Consider the following 23,875-nt stretch of genomic DNA (forward strand, 5'->3'; position numbering starts at 1 on the left):
AGATTCAGAGGCATCATTAGAGGAATCAGATGATGCGACGGGTTCTTCTCCAGGGTCTATCTCAGGTGAGGAGGACGATCCTTCTACAGTGGATGCCTCTTCTTTGGTGAGGGTGGTCAAATCAATCCTAAATATACAGGATATGAGCCAGCTCCTAGACCCCAGTAGCTGATAAAAGCAGCTCACTGAACTTAGGGAAGAGGCATGGAGTAACCCAGATAAATGGTTCCATGTCACAAAAGAATAGCATCTTTGTATCCTTTCCCAGCTACTGAATGTACTAAGTGGGAAATCCCTCCTACTGTGGATGCTCAAGTGACACATTTAGTCAGGACTGCTACGTTGCCTATTCCGTCAGCATCTTCTCTTAAAGATTCTACAGATAGAAACATTTAAACATGTCTTACAGCAATATTTTAATTGTCCGGAGCTGTTACTCGACCAGCTATGACTGGTGCTTGGGTATCCAAGGCTGTTGAAGAATGGACAGGGGCATTGGAAGATACTCTACCAAATGCTACCAGAGAGCAGATGACATATATTTCCCACATACGGGAATCACCCTCCTATTTGGGAGAAGCTGCAATAGATGCTGGGCTCCTAGCTTCTAAAGCATCGGCAGCCTCGGTTGTGGCTCGTAGAGCCCTATGGTTAAGGTCCCGGAACGCAAATACGGTGTCAAAGGCGGCTCTGAAATTCTTATTTTATTCTGCTCCAAAAAAAAGGTCAGTGGCTACACTGGCAGTTTCAAAATCTACATGTCTGCCATCAACAGCACATTACAGACTAAGCAGTCTTCTTTTCGGTCCTGTCATCCTCAGGAACGAGCAAAATTACAGTCTTCTTCCAGGCCATCTAATTCTCGCAGGACCATCAAGCAGGAAACTAAGAGGTCCTAGCCGGCCAGACGTCCAGCTTCTAAGCCGGACGAAAACCCTCTGCCTGATGGGGAGGCCGACTTCAATTTGCGGACTACTGGCATCAAACAACAGATGCCTCGGTTCGAGAAATGGTGTCTCAGGGGTATGCTCTCACTTTCTGGAGGCATCCTCCCCAGAAGTTTGTTTTTGCACATCTCCCCCATCGGAACCTATCAGGATTTCCTCCCTGTTGCAGGCAGGGGTGATAACCCCGGTTCCTGTGGTTCAACAAGAAAAGGGTTATTAATCCAATATATTTTTGGTTCAGAAACCAAATGGGTCTCATCACCCTATTCTAAATCTGAAAACCCTGAGCAAGTTTATCTGTGTACCTAAGTTCCTTATGGAGACTCTCCGATCAATTATTTTGGAAATGGAACCTGGGGCTTTCTATGGTTTCCCTGGACTTACCTGTATGTGCCTATTACACCATCCCACCAACAATTTCTATGGTTTGCTGTCCTGCAACAACATTACAAATTTCAAGCACTGCCCTTTGATACCAAAGGGCAGTGCTTGAAATTTGTACTATTGTTGCAGGACCCTCGGGTATTCACTAAAATAATTGCGGTGAGGACGACCTACCTCAGGCGTCAAAGAATCAGAATACTGCCATACCTGGATGACCTTCTGATATTGGCACAATTTCCGGCGGTTCTACAACACTGTCTCCATCTGACCATTGCCTGCCTACAGATGCACGGGTGGATAATCAATTGGAAGAAATCTTCTTTGTCTCCAATACATTGGATGGCACCCTTACAGTACACGCGTCTGCGTTGTCAGTTTGGTTCCAGTGAAGAATTGCTTCTTTGCCGAATGTTAGCATTTTTTTACAGGGTGTTTTGTCCTTGGTTCTCAAGGGGCTGCAAATTCCATTTGAACCTCTGGACTCGGTAGCTTTGAAATGGTTGACAGCGAAGACACTTTTTCTGCTCGCTATCTCTTCTGCACACAGAGTCTCTGATTTGGCAGCGCTCTCTTGTCGCTCTTCCTTTTTGATTTTTCTCCAGGATAAAGCTGTTCTCTGTACAGGGGCAGGTTACCTACATAAAGTAGTGTCCCGTTTTCATGTGAATGAAGAGATTGTGGTTCCAGCTTTTCAGTCTTCAGACCTTTCTGTAGGTGAAGCCTCCCTGGATGTGGGTCGTGCTCTCCGTATCTATGTGGATCATACAGACTCTTTTAGAAAATCAGACGCCCTTTTTGTGTTATGTGGTTTTCACAAACGAGGATGACCAGCTAACTAACAAACTCTGGCTCGATGGTTACTTGTGACTATCGCTCAGGCTTACACATAGGCTGGTCTCCCTGTACCAAACACGGCGACAGCACATTCTACCCGGTCTGTTGGACCAACGTGGGCGTTCTGTCGTGGTGCCTCTGCTGAACAATTGTGCAAGGCAGCCACGTGATCTTCTGTCCACACTTTTCTTAGGTCATACGCCTTTGATACTTTTGCCTCTCAGGAAGCCTCCTTTGGCTAACGAGTTCTCCTTTCTGCTCAGAAGCGTCCCCACCCTTAGGGGAACTGCTTTAGGACATTTCCATGGTATTCGCATGGTATCCCTGTGGATCCCTATGGACCCTGAAGAAGAAAATAAGAGTTATGGTAGACTTGACTTTGTCTTTTTTCTTCAAGGTCCATAGGAGGGCGGGTGGAGGTTAGGGTTAGGCTTAGGCTGTGAGCGGGGGGGTTAGGTTAAGTGGTGAAGGGGGAGGGTTAGAGCACTTTCCGAGCCCCTGTCGGGATTCTGAGCATCAGGATGCCACTGTCGGTCTCCTGTATGCTTCCGAGAATAACACATAACTGCTTTATTCTATTATCTGTGCTACAGAAGTCCCAATAATCTTCTCCTGGTGCAGAGAACATAGTAGAATTTAGACATTATCATATAAATTTAAGTTGTATCATCAGAATTAGGGTGTCAGAAGCAATTAACACACTTGACTTAATCCTTCTGTCAATGGGACACTTCTTCAGGTGGCTTCATAACATACAGCATCACCATATTGGTTTCTTAGTTTTTCAAGAAACAAAAGTTCATTATAATGATATCTTTTATATCTAACTGTGAAAAGGCATTTCCCATTGTGCTGGATATCAGCTATAAAATCAGGATGGAAAAATGTAGCCTTTCTTAACCAACCCTGCATCGTGCCACTTTAATTCATTATGTGTAAAATTAAAGGGCTTGATGGACATTCAGTGGCAAAGGACCAGTTTATTGGCTGTCTTAATGATGAAGTAAGCGGATAAGGTGCTACCAAAAGAATGATCTTTCAGTGACTTAGGGGTAGATTTACCAAGTGGTGATAAAAGGTTATCAACGCTCAATATGTATCAATAGGCATTCTGTGGAGAAATCACAGATTACTCCAGCTGTAGCTCAGTAAGTACTGTAGCGTTCTGTCAAGTTATCAAGCTCAGCTTTTTGTCACTTATCAAAAAATTATAATGCATCTCTGCATGGCGTTATGTAAACTTAGAAGGTGAGTAAAGGGGTGATTCTGTGAGGTGCTTCATGCTCCTCCTTCCTTGTCAGCCTGCGGTGGTGAATAGAGGCCAAAATACGAAAATTCTGTCAATGTCCCAATATTTTTTCACCTGACTGTATTTGTGTGTGTATATATATATATATATATATATATATATATACACAGTCAGGTGCATAAATATTGGGACATTGACAGAATATTCATATTTTGGCCTCTATTCACCACCACAGATGGCTTTGAAATGAAACAAACAAGATGTGCTTTAACAGCAGACTTTCAGATTTAATTTGAGGGTAATTACATCCAAATCAGGTGAACGGTGTAGGAATTACAATGGTTTCTATATGTGCCTCCCACTTTTTAAGGAGCCAAAAGTAATGGGACAAACGAAACAATCCTAAATCTAACTTTCACTGTTTAATACTTTATTGCAAATCCTTTGCAGGCAATTACAGCCTGAAGTCTGGAACGCATAGACATCACCAAACGCTGTGTTTCATCCCTGGTAATGCTCTGCCAGGCCTCTACTGCAAATGTCTTCAGTTCCTGCTTGTTCTTGGGGCATTTTCCTTTCAGTTTTGTTTTCATCAAGTGAAATGCATGCTCAATCGGATTCAGGTCAGGGGATTGACTTGGCCATTGCATAACATTCCTCTTTTTAGCCTTAAAAAACTCTTTGGTTGCTTTTGCAGTATGCTTCGGGTCATTGTCCATCTGCACTGTGAAGCGCCGTCCAATGAGTTCTGAAGCATTTGACTGAATATGAGCATATAATATTGCCCAAAACACTTCGGAATTCATTCTGCTGCTTTTGTCAGCAGTCACATCATCAATAAATACAAGGGAACCAGTTCCATTGGCAGCCATACATGCCCACGCCATGACACTACCACCACCATGCTTCACTGATGAGGTGGTATGTTTTGGATCATGAGCAGTTCCTTTCCTTCTCCATACTCTTCTCTTCCCATCACTCTGGTACAAGTTGATCTTTGTCTCATCTGTCCATAGGATGTTGTTCCAGAACTGTAATGGCTTTTTTAGATGTTGTTTGGCAAACTCTAATCTGGTCTTCCTGTTTTTGTGGCTCACCAATGGTTTACATCTTGTGGTGAACCCTCTATATTCACTCTTGTGAAGTCTTCTTTTGATTGTTGATTTGACACATATACACCTACCTTCTGGAGAATGTTCTTGATTTGGCCAACTGTTGTGAAGGGGTTTTTCTTCACCAGGGAAATAATTCTTCTGTCATCCACCACAGTTGTTTTCCGTGGTCTTCTGGGTCTTTTGGTGTTGCTGAGCTCTCCGATGCGTTCTTTCTTTTTAAGAATGTTCCAAACAGTTGATTTGGCCACACCTAATGTTTTTGCTATCTCTCTGATGGGTTTGTTTTGATTTTTCAGCCTAATGATGGCTTGCTTCTCTGATAGTGACAGCTCTTTGGATCTCATACTGAGAGTCGACAGCAACTGATTCCAAATGCAAATGTCACACTTAGGGCGGAATTCAATTGTATTCGCGGCCCGCATCTCCCGTCTAAAGTGACAGGAGATCGCGGGCCGCTATGCAATTGTCCAAGATTTTCGTGCTGATCACGCTCATAGAGGTCAGGTTTAGCCGCGTAAAGCAGCTAAACCCGACCAAAGTGCTGGGCACGATCGCGAAAAGTGATGTTTGGGCGCCCAAACATGTCACTTTTCACACACTTCAGCTCTCATCCCCCAGGGGCTGCGAGCTGAAATGTAGCGCTGGCAGCTCATCGTGCCCGACAGGAGCAAGAATTGAATAGCTCCGTCGGGCGCGATAGGGGCTAGAAAGAATTGAATTCCGCCCATAGAGTCATCTCCAGACCTTTTACCTGCTTAATTGATAATGAAATAATGAGGGAATAGCCCACACCTGTCCATGAAATAGCTTTTGAGTTGATAGTCCCATTACTTTTGGCCCCTTAAAAAGTGGGAGGCACATATAGAAACTGTTGTAATGCCTACACCGTTCACCTGATTTGGATGTAATTACCCTCAAAATAAATCTGAAAGTCTGCAGTTAAAGCACATCTTGTTTGTTTCATTTAAAAGCCATTGTGGTGGTGAATAGAGGTCAAAATATGAAAACTCTGTCAGGTATTTAAAGCAGCCAATCAATTGGGATGTAGTTTGGAAGCCAACGGTCTAAATCCTGATCGCCGGCTTCCAGACGTTCTAATCCCGGCATGATACTAATGACCACGCCGCAAGACCGACGCCCGGCATCCCAATCGAAGTGATGCGGGGGAGGGGAAGGTTAGGTTTAGGGCTCCCGGGGTGACTTAGGGTTAGGCACCCCCCGGGAAGGTTAGGGTTAGGCTAGGGGAAGGGGGGGGGGTAGGGTTAGAAACCCCTTCCCAGGGGACTTGGGTTTAGGCGGCAGGGAAGTGGGGGTTAGGTTTAGGCACTTAGAGGGGGGATTAGGGTTAGGCACTTGGGGGGGGAGGTTAGGTTTAGGCACCCCTAAGGGAGGGTTAGGGTTGGGGGGGAATTAGGTTAGCGATACTTACCTTAGGGATGATCGGGATTTTCACCCTTGCCTGGCTGCCGCTGTCGGGATTTGAACCACCAGATATGCGTCCGGCGATAATACATGCTACACCCAATCAATTGTGCCTTCCTGAAATGCAGTGTGTGAGCCATGTGTCATATGTTGACTCTCTCATATGTAAATTACAAGTTGGAAATATAATATTTTAGAAATGGATGGAAACAATCATTACAAATAAGTAAATAATCGCTTTAAATTGTAGTTATAATTTATCTGACATATTACCACTGTTGTATATTGTTCAAGAAGTTGTGTTATTTTCAGTAAATTGACTGTATTTTGCCTGTTTACATTGCACACTAGCAGAAATTTAGGCTTTGATCCTAAACTGACTTCATGTTGTTAATACTAGAACAGTTATTTTTTTTATTAGATGAAATCACTGACTACTTAAATACTATTGTGTATGAACTGATGTATGTTACATGCCTTCAATGCAAATATTATCTTTGCTTAAGTAAAACTTGTATTCAGCAGATACTAAACTGCAATGAACTATGAGAACACTTTCAATAAAAAAAATTTAATCCAAATATATTCTTTCTATAAAAACCCAAGGTGACAAAAATGATTTACAAACCAGCAAAATAAAATAAATAGGAACTTGAGTGATGGTACAAATCCTGATCAGATATTTTGAGTATAAAAAGTTATATCTACTTCATTCTATAAACTATATAATTTTTTTAGTTGCATTCTGTAAACAAAAAGTAAACTCTTGTGATCGGAGGTTTTATTTTTTTATTCAAGTTTATTTTTACAAACGTTTCATAGGGACAGATTTACTTAGCCGCTGTGTTTACTGTGTGGCTAAAGCTCCAGCTTTAATGCTGTGAGCTATTCAATTATTAGGCACTTTTTCCACATGCAGCTAAACCAACAACAAACGCACGATAACCTGTACATTGCGGGTTAAAGGCCTGGACTCTGTGTTATCCCGCAAGGTAAACCCCACTGCTAATTGAATCTTCCCCTATGTGCCTGTAGGACATCACAATGTAAAATCATCATGTATTATTTAAAAAAAAATAATAATCTATACATATGATGAACCACCTTGAGTGATCAGTGCCATGCAATGTATCGAAATATGATAGTCTGACCTGTATAATAACATGGAATTTTTGCCGTTTCAGAGTCCCGGTTTATACTTCTCCCTGTTGTCCTCCACCACCTCCACATGCATTTGCAGGAGCAGAGAGATCTTGTAATGTGCGCACGTATCCTTAGCAACATGTTTTGTCTAAGCAAGAAAAACAGCTCAGTAAGTAACTGCAAGACATTTATTATATACATTAAAATACAACATGCTGAACAGTAATCCAGAGCAGACTGTAAACCATTCCCACATTACTCTATATATAGGAGTGCACTGCAGGTGCTTGGCATACAGCTGTACCGCTATTATTTTGCTCCTTCTCAGTTTTAATTTAATAGTATTCTGTGGTGCCAGGCCTCATCTCTAATCACAAAGTAACTTGCACGGCTTAGATCTCTTTGAATTTATGATTACATGCTGGGCCTAATCTGTTTCCCATGTCTGATGCTATAACACTGTGTCACAAATACAGTTTTACAGGGAGAAAGAGGAAGATGTACAAATTATAACTATTTCAAGCCTGTCACTTTAGCCTGATCTACAATAGAAAGGAAATAATGTAAACAAAATACATATTCAGTCTCCCATATCCAAAATGCTTGGGACCAGGGGTATTTTGGATATCTGAATATTCCGTATTTTGGAATATTTGCATACCATAATGAGATATCTTGGGAATGGGACCCAAATCTAAACACAGAATGCATTTATCTTTTATATACACCTTATACACACAGGCTGCCGGTAATTTTATACAATATTTTCAATAATTTTGTGGGTCAAACAAAGTTTGTCTACATACATGAAATTCATTTATGTTTAATATACCCCTTATACACAGAGCCTGAAGGTAATTTTATACAATATTTTGTATAATTTTGTGCCTTAAACAAAGTTTGTGTTTGTGTACATTGAACCATCAAAAGCAAAGGTTTAACTATCTCAGTCATGCTAAAACAAAAAAAAAAAATCCGTATTTCGGAATATTTGGATATGGGAGACTCAACCTGTACTACTATATAGTAAATTACAAAATTAGCCCTAACAACAATTTTATTCAGAAATATAAGTAAAAGTAATGTAAACCGTTTCCTATTTTAATACACCTTTATAGGGATGGCCATCAAACATTGATGGTCAACAAACATCAATGGTTTTGCCATTGATGGCAGAGATCCGCTGTTTCTTCGCCGCCGATGGCTGTTAGTTGGCAATGGTTTTTTTTTTTCTTGATGCCGGGGACACAGCACTTAGTTCAGTCCTGCTCCCTGAAGCTGTTTTCTTGCCATTGATGTTAATCACAAAAGACACCATTGATGGTGACCAAGAATGTCTAACCCACCGATGGCCAAGCCTACACTTTTAGATATTTGGAATTTTTTTTGTGTTTCTCAACCACCACTTACAGTCCTTATTTTTGGATTGCGGATGTGCTGTTGATACTATGTTTGTCATACTCCAGGTCTACTAATCATATGGAGACTTCTGTCAGCACCAGTCTGTACATATTCAGAAAAACAGACAGGGCCGGATTAACCATGGGGCGGATGGAGCTACAGCTCCAGGCTCCACATTGAGATAGGCCCACAGACAGCCACTGCTGTAGACAGGATTTTTTTTTTTTCCTGCTGGCTGCTGCAGCATGAGAGCAGCAGCCCGAGGCCCCGCCCACTCAAACATTGGAGGCCGGCAACCTCCCTCCCCGGCATCCCACCATTAAAAGACTGGGCATAGATACATGTCTGGCGCAATGGTTAGCGTCTCCGGCCCGGCCCCTCCCTGCGCCACTAATGCATTGTAACTCAATGGACAGCGCAGCGCCTTTCTTACCATGCAACACGTGACGTCAAATAGAAGCCGCCCAATCACCGTCAGCGAGTCCGGACTCCGCGCCTAGAATAGCTGCCTAAGCCCATGCATGCTCTGCTCCGTGAAGGCAGCTCAGTCAGGACGGAGACTTATCCTGCTGCTGTGTGAGTTGTCGGTGAGTCATTAGGTGCTGGCTGCTGCTAACGGGATGTCGTGCTCTGGTGGCTGCAGTCCTGCTATCAACATTTAGCAGTGTCTTCAGCATGACCATAAGTGCCTATGTAAAAGTACTGCAAAAGCAGAAATTACCCACTGAATATATTTATTTAATGGAGCACAGGACATTTTGTAGACAATAGCCATCTGGTGCTCTGTATGGAAAGGATAGTCTCAGTGAAAGATTTTGTCTTCATCACATCTGTTACAGGTTAAAATGGGATTTCTAGCACCTTACCCCCTTCCTCATCTAACAAATAAATATTGTGTAAAAGATAAGCAATTTATTATTTTGTCCAAAGCCCTTTTATGCATTTGTCATGTGTACTTGTCTAAGACTGTACTATGGACCTGATTTAGAAACAGACACAATGCTGATGTTTGATTGAGCAGTTATCGGTAATCTGAGCTTGCGCCTTGAGTTGCGCTGCGCACGCATCAAGTTTCATATTTGCTGGCAGTGAGCATATATTCACAAAGTTATTGACACACAGGGATTGTTTGGGTGGTGGCTCAAACACCGGTGTGTTGGGAATATTTTAAGGGTTTTTCTTCCTGCGACTGATTCAACATATGCGGTAAAAACGACTCTGGCATCCATTCTGTGCAACTGTAGGGTTACTCAGAGCATCTATTTATTGACTGATTCACGACCAATACTGTGTCTTTGCACACAGGGCCTGATTCAGAGCCGGACGCTCTGACCAGAGCGCTCTCTCTGAATCAGGGCCCTCCTACCTAAAAATGGAGCGGCCTTTTGGGCGCTCGCATAGCTGTTGGTTACCACCCACAGCTTATGCGAGCGTCCATGATGATGGTCGCGATGGTCAAGACCATAACGACCATCGGGCTTGCGACGAGACCCTGCGGTAGGGTCTCGTGGCCGCAAGCCCTGGAGTGATTGCAAGCGTCCTACGCTTGCAAGCGTCCTACGCTCACGAGCGGGTCTGAATTAGGCCCAGAGGCCCTGATTCAGAGCCGGACGCTCTGACAGAGCGCTCGCTCTGAATCAGGGCCGTCCTTCTTGATTTTTAGAGCGGCCTCCTGGCAGCTCGTATAGCTGTGGGTGACCACCCACAGCTATAGCGAGCGGCCAGGAAGATGGTCGCGATGGTCAAGACCATCGCGACCATCGGGCTTGCAACGAGACCCTTGTGGTAGGGTCTCATTGCTGCAAGCCCTTTAGTGCTTTCGGCTCAAACAGAGCCGAAAGCACTCCCACGGACTTCACTTGTGATGTCAGTGGGGCCGGCCCCAGACGGAACGCCTCCGTCTGGGCAGCCACACCCCGGCCCGCCCACCAAAGGGGGCGTGCTGTCACTCAACATTGACAGCACGCCCCCTTTGGCACGAGACCCGGAGCGACGGTGTGCCCGTCGCTATCCGGGTCTCGCGCATGAGCACGACAGAGCCGGCTCTGTCGTGCACATGCGCACTGGGCCACCATCGACCCGCTTGCGTGCGCTCAGCGCTCGCGAGCGGGTCTGAATCAGGCCCACAGTCAGTTGGATTTGTGAAGCCGCTGGTGGGCATCTCAATAGTTGGATATTTTCACACAGCTGCTGCATATATATGCGCAGCTGTAGTGGAATTAGCGAGCGTACATCTCTGAATCCAGGCCCCTATGCGTGTAATATGTCTTTGGAATTTGGTTTAGTCCCAGCTGTAGTTTCTATTTACCATATAAATAACAATAATATGTAGATTCATTAATCAATTCGGAAAACCTGCACTTGCTCCTACTGTAGTAGGTTCTCGCCAAAACTGTCCAAATGCAGCAAAACAATGTGAAATTAAGAGTGTACAATAAATTGTACATCAGGAACAGCTGTCAGGCTGATGATTTTACTGGCTTGACACTTTGGGCCTGATTCATCACTGATCATACTTGCAACAGCGTACACAAATTGGTAGATGATGCGTACTGCTCATGCAGATACAAAGCCACTGCAGATAGAGGGACGGGATGTGAGCATTTTGAGGTGGTAACATGGGAGTGATTGCAGAAATGCAGGTGTGCCTGTCCGTTTGAGCACCATCGCATGGGCGTGCATAAATTAACCACTGTGACGACATACGCAGCTTGTGTACTCACTGCGTGTGACGAGGTTAGCAATTTCTGAGTAATGTCAGACCTGTTGTGTGCGAGGTGCCGATGTTACTCGATGTTCCTCTATGCAGGATTGCAAAGTAAAGCGGTAGTGGGCGTCCATGCTGGCTGTGTGATGGCTTTATGATTGCAGCCATTAGCATAATTTTGCAGCGGACTTGCCTGCTTAATTGCAGCTGCGATTGCAATAGCGATCTGTAGTGAATCGGGCCCTTTGTCCATAATGAATATAAGTATGACATTATTTGAACATTTTTATTTAAAAAAATTCATGGCTTGGAATTTTTCTGCTTGAAAATCATTTAGCAATAAGCACGGTTTTTGATATTTGCTACTTGGTGCTGTGTCAGTCTGGCATTTGTGTCAGTGTTTATCTGGATCTTTGTTATTGACTAAGCACCCTCTATGAATTGAAGCTATTTGTGTGTGCGAATCTCCTCTGGTTACTATGTATAAATGTGTGTATATGTTTATGTGTTAGCTATGCCCTCCATGATGCTAGCCACTCACCCTGTGCACACAACACCCCCACAACACTGATCGTGCACCCCACATCAATACTCACACACCCGCGGCGTGCGTGTCACACCCCCTGTGGCGGCACAAATAGGCCCTTCAGAAATTTGGACCTTAATCTGGCACTGAAAACAGATAAGCTATGGCAGCAAACATTAAGGTGTTCCTGCCAAACGTAACACAATAAAAAGTATTTATGATAAGTAGTTATGCTGTCTCTTCTGAAAATGTAACATGCATAACAACGAGAGTCTTCATAAATATTAGCAGTATGCATACAGTGTCGCAAGAGGAGAGCACCAAATATTCTCTTTAAGTGAGCTATAACTCCTGTTTCTTACAGCACAAGCAAACATAATCACTCAGTATTTATGTGCATATCTCCCATTTTTGTAGGTAATAATTCAGTGCCCTGATGGTGTACAGAAATCTGGTAATCACAAGACTTCAGTATTCTCTGCACTCAAGTCTTAAAAAATTACCTGAAATGTTGAGTCAAAATGGATAAAGGTCTCTGTTTATAATATAGAGGGAATATTCTCTTGGCGCAGGTATACCAGAAAATTATTAAAGATGACACAGTGTGATCTGTGTTACATATACATCAGTTCCACAATAATGAAAAGGATGCTCACTTCTCTCAGGGGGCCCACGGACCAGTTATTTTGATTCTTGTTGGTGTATGCCATCTCTTCCTACTGCGGGCAAAAAAACACTGTCGTCTCTTTCTCCAGTACAGCCAATCAGGTTAATTTCTCAAACTTACGCCCACTTTTTCAATTACCTGCTCCGAGAGCCGGCCCTCGGCATAGGCATTCTAAGCAAATGTCTAGGGCATTTGGAATGCCTTAAGGGCATCCTACGGCTCTGCAACTGCTGGCTGCTATATAGTGATGGTACGCCGCCAGGCGCATCGACAACCAGCTCCCTGCTGCTACCTCAATCAGAGCTCAGCTCCGATTGGGCAGTGCTGTGGTCAGGTCAGAATAAGCTTCTGCACAGAAGCTCATTCTGACTACAACATAAGTAAGATGGCCACTGGAGGGCATACTGTGCATGCCCAGCCACTCTCACTTGCTCCCATGGGCATTTGCAGAGCTGAGTTGTGAGTGACAACTCACGGATTTGCTTCCATTAGCCACCGCCCAGCGCCTATCCAGGCATCAAGAGAAGGTACTGGCACTGCAGCAGGGACAGTCTCAACTCTCACTCCCAGTCCTGGCTGAAGAAGAGAGAGACGGTCAGACCACCACCGTACAAGAGTGAGTCTGTCCTAGCTCAGGCTGGGAGATGGGGCAGGCACCGGGCAGAGAGGGGCTGATGCCTGCTGGATCTGACTCACTGAGTCTGACTCTGAGGTGGTGCCTGGAGTGCTGATGGGAACTGGGCAGAGAGGGGTGCTCTGCTGCCTGGTGGATGGATCATCATCTGACTGAGTCTGAGAGGTGCTGCTTGGGGTGCTAAGTGACTGTACTGGCATGGCTACATATATATATATATATATATATATATATTCTGTATATATAATTAATATATATGGGATTATTTGCTAGGGATCGCCATCCAAAATCTTGCATAGGCTGGATAAATCACTGCGCATAGGGTAAGGTCCTAATGGGCGCGGTGTGCTGCGTCTATGAAGAAGGGTGTCTGACCTTCTGATAATAAATTAAATAATGATGGTATAGATGCGTTCAAAAAACCCTTTTGTTCTGATGTGCAAATGAAAATGATAAAAGAAACAAGGTATCTAAAGATTTAAACTAATCTTTACTATTCGAAACTGAAAGTAAACATGCAAAGAAAAATTATATACATTAACAAAACGTAGCTCTGATCAATGTCTATGATGCAATAAAAAAATGTTCATACTAAGTAGCAAAGACAGCTAAAGTAGTAACGATGGTGGTGAACACCTGAATAAGGTGTGGGGGGAGGGGTGAAAAAAAGTAAGGGATGAAAAAATGGGAGACTGAAATAACTTGTTGCAGAATTTAGGTCTTATAAAGAATAGACCCGATAGATTGGTGTAAAGTTGAGGGGGTATGGTGGAGACCACAATATAAAGTCTTGGGGGTGTGGGGGGGGTTTATGTCCTGGATAGCTCAGTGTAGTGAAAATTCGGTGTCCCGCAGTTGATGATTGTTAGTTAAGTAATGGTGTGCACAGATGTTGTTGCCGGGGATATGATTCTTGGGGTTTGAGTACTGTACTGGAGTTACTGGGGGGTGGTTCTCTTTGACACAGTGTCCTAGGTGTGGCGGTGCGCCGGTGAACGCCTGGCCTGAACCGACAAACTTCGCACTGGTTGTGGCTCGGGGATCCAGGCGCCGTTACCCCCCTCCAAATTCAGACTTACCTCCTCAGGTCTCTACAGTGCTCCGCTCTCACCCCTTACCGGCTTGTAGTCTTCTCGTGTATCTCCTTCTGTCTTTTGCAGGTCAGTCACGTGTTTGCGGCCTGTCTGGTGCCGCCGAGGTGTGAGAGATGTCCATGGTGGTCTCCAGATCTCCTCTCTGTTAGTGTGAATAGGGCACCATATTGGCTAGGGCCGGCTCTGAGTTGCTCCTTTCTCACACAGAGCGAGAAAAATTTGTTCATCTAATGCTTGATGAAAATTCTGGTCCACGCTGCCTGTCGATCCTACAGGTTGAGTCTCCCATATCCAAATATTCCGAAATACAGAATATTCCGAAATACAGAATATTTTTAGCATGACTGAGATAATGAAACCTTTGAGTTTTGATGGTTCAATGTACACAAACTTTGTCTAAGGCACATATTATCAAATATAATGTATAAAATGACGTACAGGCTGTGTGTATAAGGTGTATATGAAACATAAATGAATTTCATATATGTACACAAACTTTGTTTGAGACACAAAATTGTTGAAAATATTGTATAAAATTACCTGCAGGCTGTGTGTATAAGGTGTATATAACACATAAATGCATTATGTGTTTATATTTGGGCCCTATTCCCAAGATATCTCATTATGGTATGTAATTATTCCAAAATACGGATTATTCCGTTATACAAAATACCCCTGGTCCCAAGCATTTTGGATATGGGAGACTCAACCTGTATATATATTTGTGTGTAATTATGTAATGTGCTGTATATATAGGTATGCATACTGTACATATACTTAAATGTACACAAAAACGTCCTTTCACTCTCCCACAATTGATGAAACAACTTGTCATTGGGCCCTGCCAAAGTAATCAAATTTAGCGGGTGAGGCAGGCAGCACTTCTTAATATTTAATAATGGAACTGGATGATTTATCAACTGTCATCCAATACACAATCAAATTGTCACGTTTCACGGGTCAGCTGCCACTTCATCAGCACATTGTGTTTTGCAGGATAGTCTGTTTGCAACTGGCCTATACTGTTATTCAAACTAAAAAGTGCAGTAATCATAACTTTTTAACAGCGTACTTTTGATCTCTGCTGTCAAGGGGTAGAAATGCTTTTTGCTCATAATAGATTACAGTGTAAACAGATTGCATTTCTCTGTGGTAGGAAACTACTGCATGAGACCTTATGCAAAAGGTTAGAAGTTATTAGTCAAAAAATGGTTCAGTCGTCTTAAATAACAATTAATTAGGCTGTAACTTCAATTCAAGGATACCTTTGGTCGTTTAGAGGTGTGACTGGTTTAAATCTAACTGTTACTGAAATAGTTCTTTAAAATTCTCTCCGCTTAACTGTTTGAGTGGATCCCTTTATTCATTAGTAAATATTTGTGTATATTTTTGTGTTTTCTGTGCTATGAATGTAAATTTGTCTATGAAAACCAGACAAGAGAGTTTTTAATCTTTATAATTAGTCTTCCTGTAACTGCTGTTTATTTTTTTTTCTGCGGAAGAGTGGGGCAATTTATGTATTACATGATGCTTGAGCAACTTTCTGAGTCATTATACTGTACTCCTGCAAATTATACCCCTTTTTCCACTGACCTGAAAATCTATGGTTATTGCACATGAACGATCAACAACCAGGGATTTTTGTTAGTAGAAACGGCTCCACTTGGGTACAGTCACCTGGGAATCCTTCTTGGGTACCTAGCAGGGTTTTCCCAAAAGGAGCCGGGTAAGTGGAAACTATTTACTCGGGTCGCTCCATTTACAGAACGTGGAGAGCCGAATTCCGGCGCAAGGAAATGTAATCTCCAAGCGCTGGCACTGTACCCGTGTGCAGTATGAAAGGCGCCGTGGTGGAAAAGAGGTCTGACCCAGTTTGGAACTGTGTTCTAAAATCCTGAGTCAGACTCAGGACTTTGGTGGAAAAGCGGTATAATATAGTTCTTTCTATTTTCCATGTTTTAGGAGAAATTGGCCATGAAGGAAATTGACGTGATTGTCAAAAGCCTCCTGGATATTTTGCTACGGACTATTTTAGAGATCACAAGTAGACCACAGCCGTCAGGCTCTGCGATGAGGCTCCAATTTCAAGATGTAACCGTAAGTGTGTTGTACTGACACGTAAACTGTGTACTGCAGTGGTTCCCAAACTGTGCGCCATGGCACCCTGGGGTGCCTCAGGACACTTGTAGGGGTGCCTCAGGTTGGTGGTCCAGCAAAAAAATCTAATTATTTATGGTCATTGTAATGTAAATATGTAGACCAGTGATTTTCAACTTGAGGCACACTACACAAGATTTGAAAATTGCTAAGGCACACTATCCGGCAATGCGGTTTGCGTGACCATTGAAAAAAAACACATTGGCTCCCACATAAAAAATTACACACACATTGGCCTCCACAGGGTAAAACACACTTCATTGGCCTCCACAGGAGTAAAACACACAACATTGGCCTTCTCAGTAACAAAACACAGCACAGTACAAGTGCACTGAGCTGATTGCCTCAGCACACTAGACAACCGCGCACAGTGGTTGAAAAACGCTGATTTAGACAAACAGATGCTCAAACCTGTCCAGCACCACATAACTGAACCTAAGGATGGCAGGTAAGCACAATTCACTTCACTATTACTTTACTACATTTTTTTCTGAATTTCTCAATAACAAATGTTTGGCTTAGGGGTGCCGTGAAAACAATGCTGTTACTCTAGGGTGCCGTGATTCAAAAAAGTTTGGCAACCTCTGGTTTACTGTACTATGCATTTTTTCTCAGTATGTTTGAACATGTAGAACTCTTTATGTCCTGTGAACTGATTTTTGTTGTACTGATTGATGTAGCTGTAATTATATAGTTGCACATGCATTGACGTAGCATATCCACGCACACAGTGGCATAACAGCTTTACAGATTATGATAAACAAAAGTGAACTTGGTGTCCAAATAATTAACACAAAATAGTTAATAGTTTACAAGTTTTCTATTATTATATTAACTGTTTTGCATGCTTATTGATGTTGGAAAAAGAGAAATCCAACAATATCAGTGTTTCTTATAATAGACTACTTATTTTGCCTTGGTGTTGCAATACAACTTGTAGACATTAAAGTATTTCAACCAAACTCTTATAGAGACATATTAACTGGAATATATTGATAATCATGTTACTCCTGCTCCCCACGGTATTTCTCATGCTGAATTTCACAGATGCAAGGAATAAGTTGGAACCCTGCATTATATGTTATATACATTACCTTTATCACTAAACCATTAGGTCTGTTGGCAACAACTATGCAGATTTAGGGACTGATGCGTAGTTAAACTCCTTTTGTGTAAAATACGTGGCATAAAATATGTTCAGATCTGCTAGGGTAGTATATGTGCCAGTTTACTCCAGGAGTAAGAGGTAGTATATGCACCAGGTCAACACTGGGATAAAACAGTAGTATATGCATCTGGTGTATGCCAAGAGATGTGGCTTGTCTGCGTTAGTAGTAAATGTTAAAGTTACAGTACACAATATTGTACGTTAATGAAGTGTCATATAATTAAAATTGTCTGTTAGTCTGCAGTAAAAGTACTAATTACATTCAAACAAATATTAACAACTTTATTGAAAAAATAAGTTGGGAATCTTCTATTCTGCAGCAAACCGAAAGCCGATATCGATTTAAAATAATGTAGATAGATTTCAGCAGCCACACTAATATTTCTATAGTACAGTAACAGTGGGTGGGAGCAGGGCCGAAACTAGGATAGCTGTCACCCGGTGCAAGGCAGCAATTTTGTGCCCCCTCCCTTCCCGTACCTGGATTTTGTCCTTTCTTATCCATAAGGCAGTGCACTAGTCAAACGTCCCTGGTATAGTGACTTACATTATTCCACACACCATAATGCCCATTACACATTATGCCACACACTGTAATGCCTGTTACCAAAGTGCCACTTACATATTTGCCCGATAACATTTTATGCCCCACAGTAAGGCTTCTAATTACTTTAAAATGACCTGCTCATTGTCAGGGATTTCATGCTCGTTGCCAGGGGGTTTCATGCTCGTTGCCAGGGGGTTTCATGCTCGTTGCCAGGGGGTTTCATGCTCATTGCCAGGGGGTTTCATGCTCGTTGCCAGGGGTTATCATGCTCGTTGCCAGGGGGTTTCATGCTCGTTGCCAGGGGGTTTCACGGGAGAAGATGCAGCTTTCAGCATCTTCTCCCGGCACTTGCGATGGCCTAACAGACACTAGAGGTCCGGTAGGCGGCGGCCATGTTTGGATGGCCGTTTTCTGAATCTGCAGCCCCCAAGCCACCGTGAGTCAGCCCTTTTTCATCCCCTGTATTCCAGCACCTGGTGCACGTGCACCTCTAGCCCCCCCCTAGTTCCGGCCCTGGTGGGAGCAAGACACACTCAGCCAATCAGATGCATCTATCAATTGTCATCGTTATCAGTGTATATTTTGCACCAGGAGTCAAGAGCCTGCAAATTACAGTACATGCCTCTTGACAGATGCATACATGTCTTTGTTGTGCTCTGCATAAGTCCCATTTGCGTGAACATTATTCTACCTGAGCTTGCTGGCCTCTAACAACCCCCCTTCCACCTTTCTAAGCGTAGGTCATTATAACTGCAAAATGCGGCCAAATCTGCATACCAATGGAGGCATAAGACTACTGTGTACACATAAGACTTATAAAAAATAAGTATTTAGTGCTAAAAAAAAAGAATGCTTACATCAAACTCCATATCAGCCCCCTATATCACCATAGTGTCTACATGTCACATTATATATTTGTTAATTCTAATATATCAATCATTCATTATAGTACTTCAGTGTATCTTGTAGTGTTGGAACTGCTATATGGACCATTATCTCTAAAGGTACCCAAAGCATTGCAATCTATATACCATAGATTGCCATTATATATGGCTGTTCTTTACATGATACTACATATTGTAATGTTCTGTACCATTTTACTCCTCTTTGTAGCTACATGTTGAATGGGACACAGTTTCATTTCTGCCATTGCATAAAGAAAAGAGTATATCTGTGCAAGCGGCAGGCCTATAAAGCATATCACATTGTTATAGGTGCCCCAGGGGAGTATATACACAGGTGTCTACAGCAGGTGTTGTCTTTAGTGACTTCATTTCATCATTCAGCAAATATAGTGGACTGTGTTTGTTTCGGAAGAATGGTATTAAATACCTGAAATGGTTTGCTAATTGCAGGAAAAGCTTTTAAAGTATTTAATTTTTATTCCCTTTCCGAACCCATTAAACTTTTTGTCAATTCAGTTTGATATATCTTTTTTTTTTTATTTTACAGTAGGGCCAAATTATTTCTCACAATATACTAGTTTCAATTTGAAACAAAAAATGTTGCTTATATGAGGTTAGCCTCATATCCTAGTGTGTTTTTTCTACAAAGTGGGTTGTGTGACACAAGTGACATTCTTCAAATATAATTTATGATATCACCATTTACCAACTATAAGGATGGGTTTTACAGGCGTTTCTACATATATTAATGACTCTTGTGCATTAGAAATTCTCTATGTCTTGTTGCATTCACATATATGTTTCATTAGGGCGAGTTTGTGGCGTCGCTGCTATCCCTACTGCGACAAATGACGGACAGACATTACCAACAACTTCTAGAGAGCTTCAACACAAAGGATGAACTGCGGGTAGGTCATTAACATGAACATTGCTTTTAAATGTGATTATTTTAGTACAGATAAAATATACTACACCATATATAGTAAGCACTCCATTATTAGTGGAGAAGTACACTACGCATTTTTCTGTGTGCAAGTTAACTTTCTTTTTACAACTACGAAAATAGAATAGAATAGGTAGTTTTGCTTCCATTGGTACCTAACAAGCAATCATCAATGTTGATTGCTTCTCAGTTATTATTATTATTATTATTATTATTATTATTATTATTATTATTATTATTATTATTATCCTTTAGCCATCTACATATCCAGCAAGACAGGTCCACATCACATACATATAGGATCAATCCAATTACATGTGATGTACTCGCAGGTGTGACAATGGGCACGCTTAACGGCAGCCTGAATTTTTGCATAAAAGTGCTCACAGCCCCATAGGTCTCGGAGCAAAATTATGCAAATTTAGGCTCAGAGCCGGCTGCGATATGTGGTGCCGTTATCGACGTTTTAACGCCATTGCAACGGCAACTCGCACCCTCCATGGCTAATTGGATTGAGCCCAGAGGTTGGTGACAGAAAGACTAAACACTCAGAAGGTGACAGTCACAGAAAGAGAGCAGAACACAGACTGAGGACAGGACATACGTAGGGGAAGGTGATGTAATGGAGACAGTGGTGGGCAGGTGAGTTCTACATTGACGTTTTGCAGCTACAGTACATTATGTAAAAACTGAAATAAAAAATAATTAGAGCAACTAAAAATCTGGTGAATTTTTTCTAATGCATATAAATTACATTTGACTGTTATGTGCATAAACCACCTAACCTGTTTATTAATTAATCTATAACCATTTGAATTGCAATGGTGAAAATGACTATAGTGTGCATGACTACACTGCAGCAATTGAAATTATGTGAACATGAAAATTGCCTTTGTTTGGCATGTTTAAAGGTAAATTATGTTATACAATTTATAAAAAAGTTTTCAGTGCTGAGAACATTGCAATGCATTTATTAATCTGAGTAAGTGGCAAAAATTACATATGTACATTGCAAAAAATATTTTCATTCTTTTTTTCAGATTTGGTTTATTCTTGCAACTCTCTTTTAACACTTTTAACCTCCGATTACTAGCATTCACATGTAATAGTTCTATCCCTCCCCCACAAGTCCTGACATTAACTTAACAGCATGCATATTTAAAAAATATGCTTATTTCACCTCAATTAGCCTCAACGGGATGCTGTCAGGAAGCCGACGGTCGAAATGCCGACCACCGGCTTCCCGACTGTCAAATCCCGACAGGGCAGTAATGAAAAAGCGTTGAAATCCCGATGCCTGTCATTAGACCTACGTCGGAGCCCAACGCCCTGCATATCGAACGAAGGTAAGGCGGGCGCGGACAGCCGCAGGGTGGGAGGATTAGGTGTCAGGGCTCCCGGGGGGACTTAGGGTTAGGCACCCCCCGGGAGGGTTAAGATTAGGCTAGGGTAAGAGGGACTTAGGCTCCCTCGGGAGGAAGTTAGGGTTGGGCACCCCTAAGGGAGGGTTAGTGGGTGGGGGCAGGGTTAGTAGTACTTACCAAAAAACCCTGTCGGGATCTTCCCCCCTGCCGGGCTTCTCACATCGGCATTTGAACCCAGCGATGATACATACCGATTCCGCCTCAACACTGTAATATTAGCATTCACATATAACAAATTTACCTATTTACAGCAAACCAGCCTTGACATTAAATTAACAGTATTCACATTTAATAAATTATTATTATTTCTTAACTCAGACCCAAACTCAGTAAATAGCCCACACACTGACCCAGCATTAAATTGGTAATACCATTATCCCACCTTTAAATAATAGACTCCTTTATTAAATAGCACTTGACATTAAATAAAATAGTCCACACTATCACCAGCGTCCCTTCATTAAATTATTATCCCCAACCAATAAACTACTAGCCCCAACCCACCATTAGATCATTAGCCTCCAATCAATCATTTACATTTTTCAAATTACAAATACAAGACCTTTTTTCACAGTTACGTTGCATTCTCCTTTACGAACCTCCAGGCTCACACATTAGGACAGTGTTTGTGTGCCTTGAGTACCGAGGTTGGGAAAAAGTTTAGGTTTTAAGGATAGCCACACTTGAGCACTGGTGACTTAATTATTGCTTGAGTTATTGTGATTCAATTATCTGTGCTCACGCATGGATATACTTAAAACCTTGTCTATTAGTGTGCCTTAGGGACTGAGGTTGGGAAACACTGCATTAGGGGCAGGGGTCACCTTGGATTTTGATTGGTTAAAAATCACTTCGTCATATCCATAAACATACTTTACCTCTGTGCCCATCATTTATAATTAATCTATAGTACATATCAATGGACAAATTATTTCAGTAGTTCTGTATGAGTTAGTGTTCATGAAAAATAATTCATAATTATGTAATTATTTCCACAGAGGTCTTAAAGTGGTCAGATGTATAATATTAAGCTTTTTGTTGAGTACTTTATTATTTAGTACTCAGCTAATGAATAGCACATTTTCATTTATAATTAACTGCTATGTGTTTCATTTTTAGTTTTTTTTATAACTCATGTAATTCCATAAACCAATTCATTTCTAAGGTTTTTTTTTTTATTGCCATGATATCAAAATGTGTAAGGTTTTAAATAAGGTTTAATTTTTATCAGATCAGTTTATATTCCTCATTTGGGCATAGTCATAATTAATTTACCACTTACTGTATAGTGTTCAGCATCAGTGCCATGTTAAGTCTCTTCTTAATCCTGTAAAATATTAAACATTATTATGAGTTCATGTTACTACTTAGCTGAAATTAGATGTTACAAGGAAAAGCTGTTCCAAAATTAATGGTTTAACTTTCTTTATATGTTTGCAAGTTCTCTTCCCTGATGGTGAGTTTTTGGTGGCTGACACATTGCTTACTTTAGCAGTGACCTTTAACATCTGTAGAAAACATAAAACTACCCATAGACTTTGTGTTGTATTGTATATGAAGCTCTTATTACACGGGTATAATTCTTAACATATCTTTTAGTACATTCTTCACTATTTTCCTGATATGTTATTTATAATATTGTAATAATTAGTAAAACTAAATGATTTGTGCGCTACTTGGTACTTTGAGAGGATCTGCTCAGTAGTGCTCAGATGCCTGTTTATACAAGGTTTTGTACTGAATTATTTTATGATATATATACATTTTTTTTTTAATGCTTGCAATTTTTCTTTTCAGGATTTTTTGTTGCAGATCTTTACTGTGTTTCGAATACTTATAAGACCGGAAATGTTTCCTAAAGATTGGACTGTGATGCGGTTTGTTGCCAATAAGTAAGAAGCAAACATGATTTTATTTTTCTTTCCTTAAGCTGAGCTAGTTAAAGCAATAACTGTGAATTGTGGGTTCTTATTTTTTCCTGTTCTTCCTTAAATACTTATTATTCTGTATAAAATTGTGGGAGCCCAAGTAAATTTGTGTGTGTTGTAGGTGATTGCGCATATTAATTTTTACAGTTTACTATTTAAGCTAATTATTAAAATAGTATTTAATTTCTGCTGAAGCATACAGTATGTCTAATTAGCAATTTTAGATACATAAACCGTTGCAGAAGAGTCTGCTTTTCTGGTGTGTAATTGTCCCTACATTGTAAACTGAAGATGTTATACATGTTGTTTTTCTCTGTCTTAATGACTTCGCACTCTTCGTGCATTATCTGTATAGCCACATACTCCTTCACACACAGTGACTATATACTGCATCAACAGAACTGAGAGAAATGGGGGATAGTTAAATATCATTAAAGTGCAAGTATTCGGTAACCTTAGCAACCATTCTAATACTTGATTTATCAATGCTATTTGCTATGATTTTCTGCCAAGACCATTAGGAAATTGTAGCAATAGAACCTTTAACCACCTCAATTTAGCCATTCCACCTAGCTGTTTCCGTCTTCTGTCACATGATTAGAATACAGAAAGCCCCATAAAAGCATTAAACATCCACACCAACAGTAAGTAGGTCATACTTATGGTAGGTGAAGCCATCA

The 23,875-nt window shown here is 41.5% G+C and overlaps 1 protein-coding gene across 1 annotated transcript in view; it reads left to right on the plus strand.

Annotated features, from left to right (window-relative positions):
* The window catches only part of DOCK4 (dedicator of cytokinesis 4), a 422,657-nt gene that overhangs the window by 287,233 nt on the left and 111,549 nt on the right, over positions 1-23,875 (plus strand). The window contains exons 24-27 of the mRNA XM_088457720.1: positions 7,136-7,263; positions 16,086-16,220; positions 19,710-19,808; positions 23,065-23,159. Of these exons, the coding sequence (XP_088313846.1) occupies positions 7,136-7,263; positions 16,086-16,220; positions 19,710-19,808; positions 23,065-23,159 (457 nt within the window). The remainder of the gene's footprint in view (positions 1-7,135; positions 7,264-16,085; positions 16,221-19,709; positions 19,809-23,064; positions 23,160-23,875) is intronic.

This window comes from Taudactylus pleione, unplaced genomic scaffold (genome assembly GCF_031769625.1).
Source record: "Taudactylus pleione unplaced genomic scaffold, aTauple2 ptg000041l, whole genome shotgun sequence".
Taxonomy (NCBI): Eukaryota; Metazoa; Chordata; class Amphibia; order Anura; family Myobatrachidae; genus Taudactylus; species Taudactylus pleione.